At 37.7% G+C, this 12,976-nt stretch overlaps 1 protein-coding gene across 3 annotated transcripts; it reads left to right on the forward strand.

The window, feature by feature from the left end:
- Positions 1 to 467: 467 nt before the first annotated feature.
- On the forward strand, positions 468 to 12,831 carry trim35-13 (tripartite motif containing 35-13). Of its 3 annotated transcripts, XM_067429016.1 has the most exons (7): positions 977 to 1,056; positions 2,767 to 3,067; positions 7,327 to 7,422; positions 7,511 to 7,741; positions 7,818 to 7,840; positions 7,953 to 8,071; positions 10,204 to 12,831. In XM_067429016.1, exons 2-7 carry the CDS (start codon positions 2,852 to 2,854, stop codon positions 10,737 to 10,739), a joined length of 1,221 nt encoding a protein of 406 aa, XP_067285117.1. In that variant the 5' UTR covers positions 977 to 1,056; positions 2,767 to 2,851; the 3' UTR covers positions 10,740 to 12,831. The 3 variants fall into 3 exon arrangements, with proteins under 3 accessions (XP_067285118.1, XP_067285117.1, XP_067285119.1); XM_067429017.1 differs by lacking the exon at positions 2,767 to 3,067 and having other exon boundaries at positions 468 to 1,056; XM_067429018.1 differs by lacking the exon at positions 977 to 1,056 and having other exon boundaries at positions 2,662 to 3,067.
- Positions 12,832 to 12,976: the final 145 nt, after the last annotated feature.

Below are 12,976 nucleotides of genomic sequence, written 5' to 3' on the forward strand. Positions count from 1 at the left end.
TGTAAGGGGTTTCAAAGCCAGCACTGTACACGTTGGATGGAGTGTCACAGCTGAATAAACTTATTCTAATAAGAGTTGACCTACTCCAATAAGTGAGATATTCAGAATGTGCACTCCATGATGATCTGAGAATGGCTTGAAACTACTATTTCTGTACTGATTGTTTGCCAGTATTAAGACCTTTGTCTAGTCTGTTCTTTATCAGGGCTAAAATTCTGTGACCTGGACCATATGCTGAATTTAGTTCTAACCTTAATCAGACACACCTGCCTAATAATCAAGTAATCCTGAAGATCTTGGTTGAATCCAAAATCTACCCCTATACCCTTAAATAGGGCATTATTTGAAGGGACAGCCATTTTTAGTGGTGTCTGAAACCAGTGGACATTATTGAGTGCACTCAATCAATCCCACATTACACCACAATGACAAGTGTAAAAATGATGTGTGCTACACTCATAGGCTGTCAGACTTCAAACACTTGTTTTTATTCACTCCTTCAAGTGAACTATATTAGTGGACTTGCATAGGGAATAGGGAATGAGGGTTTAGGGGTCGATTTCAGATTCTGCCCTTGCCTTTGTTGGCTGCGCCCGTAATCTTAACAACGCTGTCTTTGGAGGATGCATTACATGGAAGGCATCAAGACCCTATCTTCACATCAGATCTCAATATACAAACTGTTTCTGCATATCACATGTTTTCAGTATAGCAATCGTATACATTTAGAAGCCAAGTCTAAAGGTCAAGAGTCCAGAGAATGAGGGACACAGTGAGCAGCGGTATTTTTATCCATACCAGTTAGGACGGAAGACATATTCAGTTCAGCTTATATCAAGAGTGTAAATGGAGGTTTATCCACTGTTCTTAGAGGAAGACCCTTCTTGTTCAGCATGTGGGGAAGTGTTCAGCGTTCCAGTGGTCCTCTGTTGTATTTCATGCGGGTGCAGCTTCTGTGAAATTTGCTGTCAGCAGTTTTGGAAGACGCAATGTCCCTTCTGCAGACAAGAGGCCTCTGGATCCCACCTCAGAAAGTGCAGGGAGCAAAGAATAAAGGTATTAATTCAGCACTGCTCAATGATAGAGATATAATAAAAACACTGCATCAGATTATTCAAGCTTACCCCGCAGAGCAATGCCTGAAAGAAATCATTAATCAAAATTAATTATCTTGTGTATCCCAATCTTTTAATTAGCAAAATACACTCAATATGTTAACAATACCAACAATTGTATTACATTGTCTAAAGGGACTGTCTTTATACATATTTCACTGGTAGGCCTATTTATTGTTCTGTGAAAAAGTATTTGTCCCTGAAATTGTGCACATCATTAACATTGTATATGGTCAGATTTCATTATGGATTGTAGGTGGTTATAGATGGAGTCTGATGGTGAAGACCATATTTTTAGGGGCACAATTTACACTACACATGCGCGTTACGTTTTCAGTGAAAAGGCACGTAGTGTTTCTTTACAAATTAACATCGCCATTGTTTTCATGGATTCATGTAAACGGAGATCCTTTAAACAACGTTGACGTGTGTATGAGAAAAAATGAAAGGGAAAAATGTTTCTGGTTTTATTTGTACATCGTTGTCATGTGGATTTACCCTAAGGCTTCACTAAAGCACAGTCAGAGTCATATTATCCAAATATATATGGCTTGGAATAGTTCATCTCTTATAGTTAGGCTGTTTAAAATCTAAAATCTCTATTTCAATGAACAATTGTCCCGCAAAAATCTTTAGCAAAATTATCCAGGGGTCACAAAGTACCCCAGAGCAGGCCTCTCTGGCCTGCATTTGAAAATAAATTGCCTGTCAAAAACGGCGGTACTTGTGTGATAGTTTGGGGATATTTTGCTGCTCAAGAACTGGACATCTTGGTGTCAGCGAAAGAACTATGAATTCTGATAATTTTCCAGGAAGCCCAGCTGGGTCTCTGGGTCAGAACAAAACTTTTGAGATGGTCTAGTCAAGGTCCAGACTTAAACCCCAATGAAATGCTGTGGCAAGAACTGAAATACACAGTTTATGTTTGAACACTAAGCTGAAGCAAATTCTGCAAGGAGGAGTGGGCCAAAATTCCTTCATATAAATAACTACAGGAAACATTCGGTTGCATTTATTGCTGCTAATGGGGGTGCGACCAGATATTGTTACCTCCATTGGCAGCATAACTTCAAATAGTGCTGAATGTATAATTCTTTAATGAATGCAGGAAAAAAAATATTGCATGTTTGTTCATAAAGGCTCATGAAAGGGTTTTGGTTAAAGATTGGAAGACAATATGCAAAAATACAGACAATCAGATGGGGGCAAAAACTTTTTCACAGCAGTACTAAGCCTATGTCCATAGTCCAAGCTTCTGGACAGTGTTTTTTCTCCTGTCTTTTCTTTTTTCTTAAAAGGCAGCAAATATTATCTTCTCCAATGGAATGAGAAAGTCTTAACATATTTCGTCTTGCGTCAGTGCCAGGATCAAATCGCTCTCCAGGAGCTTGATGTTACATAATGGGATATTTCGGCATTCGTCAGAAGATATCATGTGTCAGCCTAGAGTGAATACTGTAGCCAATCAAAAGACCGATCCCCAAAGGGTATTCTTAAATGGGAGGGGAGGCATAGTATCCTCTTGTGTTTCCCATCTGGGAAATGAAGGGCTCAAATGAGCAATGGCCACCAAGCAATCACATCTTGCAGATGACCTGTCATGCCCCATCTGTGGAAGTATTCTGCAAAAGCCTGTGGTGCTGTTTTGCAGACATCGCTTTTGTAAACTTTGTCTGGAGAACCTGTGGATTGGTGGAGGATCTTGCGAATGCCCTCTTTGCTGTCAGCCCTCATCTATGGGGGAGCTCATGGTCAACACCGTGCTTGAGAAAACCTGTGAGGGCTTTCTGGAGCGCTGCAAAAATGACCCTCTTTCATGCAAGGATCATGGTGAGACCTTGATGCTTTTTTGTTTGGAGGACCTGGAACCCACCTGTAGCAAATGCAAGTCATCAGCCAACCACCAGAGTCACAGGTTATATCCCTTAAATGAAGCTTCACACGACTGTAAGGTATGTCTGCATACAGAATCATGGTTGTCTGCATCTATGTTTGACATTTGTTTACAGGCGGTGTTGATTCCCATGTATATCTTCAACAATTGCACCATCAATTCAAGGACAAGAGGGAAACCAAAAATATTCGGGCACCCATCCTTGCTCTTTAGGACTTCAGAAATGGTTATTTATGGATTCTTGGCTGGGTATATTATCAGACTATTAATAGTGGTAAGTTCATGCTAGGGATGAGCCCTCCTTGTATGGCTGAAACCAGATGCCCATGTGCTCAGTTTAGAGTTGATGAAAGTATACACTAGTATCTCCTCATTAGAATCTAAAAATCTTTTAAGGTCAAGACCAAGGACATATTAGGACCCCATTTATCACACAACACTTAAAAAAGGAAAGCAAGATGTTGTGGCATCTTGTTTCACTTATGGTATCTCAACTTCATATTATTCAGAATTTTAATTTTATTTCAACTTGCTAATGGCCATACAACCGGGATGCAGAATTGCACAATGGCTTTTAGGGGGTCAGAGGGGTGTGCACATTAAAGTAGTTAGCACAACTTTAACACACAATTGATTGACGGATAAACTGCACACTCCCATTCCAGTGTTAATTTGTGAATATTTTCAGCATGGTACTTTGTAGTTTGTACAAAACCGATTTCACAATTTGGAACACTGTACAAATTGTGAATAAAAACAGAATGCAATGATGTGGAAGTTTCAAATTTCAATATTTTATTCTGAATACAACATAGATGACATATCAAATGTTTAAACTGAGAAAATGTATCATTTTAAGGGAAATATAAGTTTTTTTTTAATTTCATGGCATCAACAAATCAACAAAAAACAAAACAAAAGTTGGGACAAGGCCATGTTTACCACTGTGTGACATCCCCTCTTCTTTTTAAAATAGTTTGCAAATGTCTGGGGACTGACGAGACAAGTTGCTCAAGTTTAGGAATAGGAATGTTGTCCCATTCTGGTCTCAGGCTTCTAGTCTTAGGTTTTCTTTGTCGCGTCTTCTTTATGATGCACCACATTTTTCAGATCTGGACTGCACTGTAAAAAAATTGTGGTGGTTTTTGTTGGTTTAACTTAAAAAAGTAAGTAACCTGGTTGCCTTAAAATTTTGAGTTTATTGAAATTAAAAATTTGAGTTGATACAATGAAGGAAATTAGTTTAATAAATAGAAACTCAAAATATTTTTGTATCTGAACCACATAAAAAAATGTGATAAATCATGAAAATAGCACAATTTGGCATGCTGCATCATCAGAAATAACACACATAATTACCCAATATGCTTACAAAATCTTTTAATAATATTTTAATAAAGGCTGTCGAATCTCAAAAAATGTTCATTGTATTAACTCAATTTTAATTTCAATGAACTCAAAATTTTAAGGCAACCAGGTAACTTTTTTTTTCTAAATAATTTTTTACAGTGTGCAGGCTGGCCATTTTAGTACCCGGATCCTTCTGGTATTTTGGAAAATTTTGGATGTTGGAAAATGCAAGGTCTTCCCTGAAAGAGATGATGTCTGGATGGGAGCTTCTCTTGTTCTAAAACTTGGATATATCTTTCAGCATTGATGGTGCCTTTCCAGATGTGTAAGCTGCCCATGCCACACACTCCTGCCACCCCATACCATCAGAGACGCAGGCTTCTGAACTGAGCGCCGATAACAACTTGGGTTTTCCTTGTCCTCTTTAGTCCGGATGGCATGGCGTCCCAGTTTTCCAAAAAGAACTACAAATTTTGATTCAACTTGATTCGACTTCTTTTCTACTTTTCCACAGTCCATTTTAAATGAGCCTTGGCCCAGAGAAAACACTTGCGCTTCTGTATCATGTTTAGATATGGCTTCTTTTTTGACCTATAGAGTTTTAGTCAGCAATGGTGAATGGCACGATGGATTATGTTTACCGACAATGTTTTCTGGAAGTATTCCTGAGTCTATGTTGTGATTTCCATTACAGTAGCATTCCTGTATGTGATGCAGTGCTGTCTAAGGGCCTGAAGAGCAGGCATCCAGTATGGTTTTCTTGCCTTGACCCTTACGCACAGAGATTGTTCCAGATTCTTTTAATCTTTGGATGATATTATGCACTGTAGATGATGATAACTTCAAACTCAAACCTTTCTCTGAGAAACTCCTTTTTAATATTGCTCCACTATTTTTCGCCACAGCATTGGGGGAATTGGTGACTTCTGAGAGACACTGCCACTCTGAGAGGCTCTTTTTATACCCAATCATGGTGTCAATTGACCAAATAAATTGCAAATTGGTCCTCCAGCTGTTCCTTATATGTACATTTAACTTTTCCGGCCTCTTATTGCTATCCGTCCCAACTTTTTTGGAGTGTGTAGCTCTCATGAAATCCAAAATGAGCCAATATTTGGCGTAACATTTCAAAATGTCTCACTTTCAACATTTGATATGTTATCTATATTATATTGTAAATAAAATATATGTTTATGAGATTTGTAAATGATTGCATTCCTTTTGCCATATCGCATTATATTTCTTTCTCAATAATGGTGCTAAATGGCACCAACAGTAGTTATTTGGCATGTAAGGAACCTTTAAAGGGGCATGAAAGGTTCTTTGTACAGCAGTGGTGCTATATAGCACCTTTATACCACCCCAAAGAACCACTGAAGAACCGCTGAAGAATAATACAGGGGCTTAACAGGTTGTGTATATGGTAGCGGTGCTTTATATCACCTTAGTTATCCCAAAGAACTGGTGAAGAACCACTGAAGAACCACTGAATCATCAAGATTTGGTGCTATACAGCACTTAAAGTGGTTCCCTTATGATATGAAGACAAATTACCACTTTTAGAACTATATAGCACCGTTTTTTAGAGTGTATCTTCATATTTACAGTTAAAGCTTCATATGTAGACTGATTTCTTTGAACCCCTAAGATCTTGTTTTGATGTCAAAAGCCCTTTTTTTACTTTCTTAAGAGTAAACTTCTTTAGACAGGGTAACCTTCTCCACTATTGAATTTCCATTTCCATATGCTGTTAAAGTAACAGTATAATGTTATAAATGTTAAATCATGAAAAAAAGAGTTGTATTAGAAGTTAACCCTTAAACACATACCTCAGGTCTTTAGTGACCCAGGACATCATTCACTAGCCTCCTCAAATATTTTATAAAATTAAGCATCAACGTTTTTAGTATTCCTCAATCAATTAATTATAAATAATATGACAAGAAAATATTAAAAAAAAACGCCTTTTTCCCAATAATTAGTTTTCTCAAAAAAAAAAAAAAAAAAAAAAACATTTATAGGGTCGGGGTGTGGAAGAGTGCATGTATATATTTATTTTCTGTAACATTGATTCTTTGATGACTGAATAAGTGCAATCAGGGGCGTAGCACCAAATTTGGGGCCCTGGGTACAAACCATCTTGCTGGGCCCCCGTACCATGTATGTGTATGTATAGAAAACGGACTTTCCTGCCTTGGGCCCTGGTTACTCAGTACCCTTTATCCCCCCAGTTCCACGCCCCTGAGTGCAATTCACCTTTATTCCACAATGTCTGATACGCAATGATGAAATTACGTTTCACTCATAGTTACCGCAGGCAGAAAACAAAAGAATAGAAAGAATCATCAGCAAAACTTGAAATGGCTCAGTGATGTACTGCAGCAATACTGAACGCAATCCAATATTAGTGTCACTGTCACTTAAAGGTGGACCTGGCGAAGAAGCTGTCAGCGATCAAAATATTGATTTTGAAGATGTTGAAAATGATAGTTTTGAGAATATGTTTGAGATCCTGAATATGAGCTAGATGCTGAATGGGAAATGAGCTCTGACGAGGACAGTGATGATGGCATAAAACATCTGCTCAAACTGAAACCTTCCGATCTCCAACAGGTAACAAAATATGCTTTATTTTATTCTTCTGCAATTGTTACTCTAATATCAGGAGAGTTATGACAGGTAGAGATCCATCCGTGTTAAATATAGATCCTGGTCGCTAAAGACCCAAATAGGTAATAATGATTGGCAAAACAATCATGCATTTAAGGGTTAAGACAGCATTGTGGTTAAGGTCCATTCTTTTTGTGGATGCAGGTGCCTTCAAATTTTGCCATTGTTTTGTCCTAAAGATATTTAACAGAAAAGTTAAAAGTCTGGGCCTCTCTAAGTAAATAGGTTTGATTTAGTATGGCCACATCTAGTAGTTACTAATTCTTTCTGTGTTATCGTTTTATTCACTTTTAATAGGAAGAACTCAAAAATGCTTTGAAACCACTTCACGAAAAGCTGAAGCTCTTCCGAAAAGCAAAACTCACTTGTGAGCAAACAGTAGAGCATATTAAGGTATTTTAAGCATGCAGGCAAACAATTACAGAAGGAGACAATTAATTCTTCCTTTCAGAAAAAGTAAATGATAACATTCTCATTACAGATTCAGGCCGAGAACACGGAGAGGCAGATACGAGAGGAGTTTGAGGCGCTGCACCAGTTTCTGCGAGATGAGGAAGCATCCAGGCTTTCCATGCTAAAGCAAGAGAAGGATCAGAAGAGGCAGATAATGAATGATAAGATTGAAGATTTGGAGAATGACATCACTTCACTTAGCAACACTATTCGATTTGTTGAACAGGAGATGAGATCTCAGGATATACCATTCCTCAAGGTGAACATTCGTAAAGGAATTATAGAAACACAACGCATATACCTTTTGTAATCTGCTTTCCTTTTGTTTCATCTAGAATTATAAGGACACCATAAAGCGGTACAAATCCTTTCTTAGTTTTCAATTTAATTTAAACTTTTCCATTTTAGCAAGTATAATTTGCTCTGTGAGCTAGACCCAGAATAACTCTGCATCTTTGCTGTATTGACAGAACCTGGCGAGTTCCCCAGGATCCAGAGATGATAACAGGCTCACTGCTTGACATTGCCAAACACCTGGGTTCATTAAAGTTTAAAGTCTGGGAAAGAATGAAGGAAATCATTCAATATAGTGAGTGAATTATGTATCTCAGGAGCCCCTAAAGGGACATGCTGATTTTTAGGGGAAATTGGAACAAAATAAGTGCTTTTGCGTTCATTTGCAATATGGTTGTGTTCAGAATGAAAGTTGTGGGCAAACACAAAGTTTCTCAGGGGAACGCAAACATTTTGCAACAGAATACAAAGCATTGAAATAGGATCATATTTTTTTCCATCACCATGTCCCTTTAGGGGCTCCGTATGTATCAAAATACCAAATTTGTTATCTTTCACTTTGTATATCTTTGCTTACTTACTTACAATTAAAGGTGGACTATGTAGTATTTTTGCAGTAAAATATCCAAAAACCACTAGGCCAGTAATCTATATTTTGTTCAGTTGAGTTCTTACAATATCCCAAATATTTCCAACTATGGTAATATTTTTTTTAAAGAATCCAACTTTGATGGGCGTGTCGCACTGGAGATTTGGTAGTTAACGCCCACAGCTAGGATTGGATAAGATTTGCATATTTTTATGAGCTGACAGCTTCCCTGTCAGTTCAGTTCACATGAGGGAGGGATTGTTTTTAAAACGGGAACCGGAATGATTCTCTCGACCACAGGGCTTGTAAACATCTTTTTTTTGTAAAACCGGTACTTGGCTCGCCCGATCAGTGGATATAAGCGCAAACTGCGCACAAGCACACACACGTACTCACACCCTTCAAATGTCAAGTCAAGAGAGCGTGAACGGTGCAGATCAAGAAAAAAAAAAAGTTTTATTCACATAAGTGTGTTGCACCATTCCTGTCAGATCCAATATAGAAGAAACAGCATTGTTTTAATCTCAATATATCTGCAAATCCAGCATCAACCCGAGACTTGTTTACAAACAATTCCGCAGTAAAATGAAGCGAACACATGTATAATGTCTTCCCCACGTGAGCTGGAACTTCATTAAAAATAAAGTCACACATTCCTAATAGTAGGATCCGAAAGAAGCTTATGCAGCGACTATGTTCTTCCACAACCAGGAATAGCGCAATATCATGCTTTCTTCTTCGGCATGTTTATTGCTGCTGACTAACATTATCTGAACAGCTCCATGGGTCGGTGGGCGAGGCTATCAAGATCCGTACATGATCGTTTTCTGGGCCTGGTGTCTATAAAAGCTTTACTTTGACTAACAAGGACGTTTTCAGCTCTGAAACTTACAGAATATTCTCATATTACCATGACTTTTTATATATCGATATAAAAAAAGTTGATTTCTTAATTCATCACGTCTTTAGAACAAATTCATCTTGATAATGTCAGATAACTTTGATAGAACGCTATATAAATGGATTATAATCAGCCAATCAGCTGGTGTCTGAATAATTTTTGGTTTGACTGTACTTCAATTTTGTATGTCAATTTTAAACCAATGTCAATACATTTCCAGATCAAGAATAATAATAAAAAAATTACAATAATTTGCTTTTAAGACTAAACAAATATTGTCAGTAGCCCATTATAACGTGACTAAAACCTAATTTGCTTTATTGTAATGCAATAAATACTAAATTAAATAAATGTATAAAAGTGTACTAAATTGTAAAATGTTTTAAAAATTTAAATGATTTTTTTTTTTCAAATTCATTATGACTTTAGAAAAATCACAGTAATGTAAATTTGAAAAAGAATGTGGTTTGTCATAAAAATGTCAATAATGTCACACACAAAAAAATAATAATTAAAGAATATTACTTTTTCATGCAATGGTACATTTTTAGAGCCTGTCTTTTCAGACTATTGGAAAGAAAACATCCAAAATACACATTTAAGTCTTTATTTTATTACACTTGATTTATGCGTGTCTCTAGATTTCAAATACACTCTTTAAAGGCAATTTTTCTCCTGCACTTAACCAGAAATATGCACTTGCCTACAGTTTTATTCCTATCTATATTCTGAAGGTTTTTACAACTCATTATTGCATGAGTTAACATTTTATTCCTAAAAAACAATGTGAGAAATGTTTTTTGTTTTGTGTTTGCTGTTGACAGTATTTTCGTATGTCAACTGGGGAAGTTTAGTGATGTCTTTAGTAATTTATTTTCACTTGGTGTCAATGGGACTCTTAGCAATATTGACCTTTCAAACAACTGTTTTGCTGCAGCTCCAGTGACCCTCGATCCAAACACAGCGGCAAGCTGCTTCGTCCTGTCAGAGGATCTCACTACATTACAGTGCTGTTCTCAGACGTTTAAACTCCCAGAAAACCCGGAGCGTTTCAGTGTAGGCGCGGAGGTGCTGGCCTACGAGGTATTCAGCTCCGGGCGACACAGCTGGGACGTGGAAGTCAAAAACAACACCTACTGGGTCATTGGAGTTGCAAGCGGATCCATCACCCGAAAGGGAAAGCACGTGCTGACCCCCGCAGAGGGATTCTGGACCATTAGGCTACGAAACGGAGAGTATAAAGCCTGTACTGCCCCATGGTCCCCTCTCACTATGACTAAGGAGCCTCAGGTAGTGAGAGTCGTTCTGGACATGAACAGGTCCAGGGTGACTTTCTACGACCCACGAGAGAGGACGCCCTTATTCACCTACACGGAAATCAGCACTCCGAGAGCATTCCCATACTTCTGCAGTGCCTGTAAGGAACACCCACTAAAAGTGTTGCCAGCATGGATCTCTATTACAACAGACTGATGTGAAGAATGTCCCTCGCAGCATTTCTCTCCCCACATTTCAACTTTCATGTTACATGTGTTGTGTGTGGGTCAACTATGGAACTAAGCAACGGTTCAGCTTGTTTGGGATTTTTAAAATCCGATTGATGATCAGAACAACAAGGTGAATCTCACCTAATCCGTCATAAAACACCTAGGTCAAAAGAAAATATAACATTGTAAACAGTACAACTCTTCAACATTGTGTATCAGTATTGCACCTTATCACTGGTTTCCACCCATCATGAAATGGAAAAAAGAAGACAACACTGTTGACGTAGTGTAGTTGCTAGGGGGTGTAACAGTTCTCAGTAAAAATAAATAAATAAAATAAAATAAAAAATAAAACTACTGTTCTCCAGCAGCGGTTCGGCACGTATTTTCACCATGGTTCATCTCAAAACTGATGACGCATATATAATGGTCTGTTGAAATGGATACACATTCTGTGGATTCTGTGGTCACTACCCCTGCTCTATGACCATCATCCAGGTTGTGATAGTGCACCTGCAAGTTGCTCTCCGTGTTTAACTAAACTCATTTAAGCCCTGTCAATTTAAACATTCAAGCGCAAGACACGAAACTCATGCGTGCTGTGAGAAGATTTGTGTGCACTCATCCAAAGAACATTTCTTATTGTTTTTATAATTATATTGAGTTCTCTTTCAAATCTTGCGCTTGAATGGACAAATTCACACAAAAATTATGTAAACATGCCCATCCAAACCTAACCATAATATAGTAGGTTATGTCTTAAAGTGCCCCTATCATGATATTTTAAAGTTTCCTTATTTAGTTTTGGAGTTCTCCAACAACAGGTTTACATGCATCGAAGGTCAAAAAACTCTTTCCTTATCTAATAATATACATTGCACATCACCACAATGTTCAGTGATTCTCAAACGACTTAATGAATCAATTAATCTCTCTAAAAGGAAAAAAGGTTCACTTGCCATTGTGGTTTTTTGTTTGTTTTTGATTTGGTAAAAAGAGGTGTTCTGGAGGAAATGCCAGTAAATTTGTTTTGTGTGCTTTATTTGGATAGTCATGGCTACAAACTCTCTGCAGAGAATCTGATATTGTGAATATTATATTTAAATGTAATAATAAACATTCAGTCGGCATGAAATGGAAGTATAGGTCGTCTTTTTCTCTTTATTGTGATGTATATCCGAGTGAAACGGCCACTGAAATTAGAAAAAAAACGTAGGGCGAGGCTTGATTTCGTCCTTCGGGGATTGATTGGATCGTTGGAAGTTGCTAACAAAATGGAGGCAGATTTGAATGGCCTCAGCGACTGGCGTCTGAGAGGCTGTGCAGAAACAAGACAAAGCGCGATAGCTCCGCCCTCGAGTTATAGCACATGACCGGGAGAGAAGAGCGCTTTACAAAAGGACACAAAGTAAAAAGCATTGGAAAAAAATCTACTAAACATAGGCTACTATAAACATATACCAGATATACAAACATACAATATACAAAAAAAAAAAAAAAATCAATAATAATAAATATATATGAAATCACATATAAGCAAGTCTAAAAAGAGAGTTCCAGGAAGAAAAACCCTGGTCACCATAGAGTTCAAGCAAGTTAAGGGAACAGTCAGAAGGCCGGAATCAGAGGAGTGGAGAACACGCATTGGACTATAAACAGTTAAAAGTTCAGATAAATAATTTGGTGCCAGACTATGCAAGGCCTTATACGTAAACATTCAAATTTTAAAATCTATACAAAACCTTTCAAGGAGCCAGTGTAGAGATTCCAAAATAGGGGTGGTGCTCTCGCAGCCTGGTTTCAAGATTCTAGTGGCTGAATTTTGGACATACTGACATTTACTTTGGGTAGTTTTTCCAGACCCCTGCAAGCAAAGTATTGCAGTAATCAATATGAGGGAAGACAAAAAAAAATATTGATCAATTCTTCTGCCACAGAAAATAACAACATGGGGCGCAATCTTGCAATATTTCTGAGATGAAAAAAAGGATGTTTTAACAGTGAACATGAGGGTCAAATGCTAAGTGAGCATCAAAAAATCACCCCAAGTTTTTTTTTTTTTTTTAAATTTTGTTTAGAACTCTGAGACAGAGCCATCAGCATCAACATTACGCACCTGATAGATTGAACCAATAAGCATAACCTCTGTTGTTTCCATGTTTTTATCTCAGAAATGCAGTGTTCCAGAAAAGCAACAGCCGCATGGTTCACCGGGTATTGAGT

Source organism: Pseudorasbora parva, chromosome 2 (assembly GCF_024679245.1).
Source record: "Pseudorasbora parva isolate DD20220531a chromosome 2, ASM2467924v1, whole genome shotgun sequence".
Lineage (NCBI taxonomy): Eukaryota > Metazoa > Chordata > Actinopteri > Cypriniformes > Gobionidae > Pseudorasbora > Pseudorasbora parva.

Bases quoted from the DNA above. Each gene is read 5' to 3' on its own strand.
- trim35-13 (XM_067429018.1), top strand. From the start codon at position 2,678: ATGGCCACCAAGCAATCACATCTTGCAGATGACCTGTCATGCCCCATC. The intron at 3,068-7,326 runs GTATGTCTGCAT...CACTTTTAATAG, and splicing joins AAGCTTCACACGACTGTAAG to GAAGAACTCAAAAATGCTTT. The intron at 8,072-10,203 runs GTGAGTGAATTA...GTTTTGCTGCAG, and splicing joins GAAGGAAATCATTCAATATA to CTCCAGTGACCCTCGATCCA.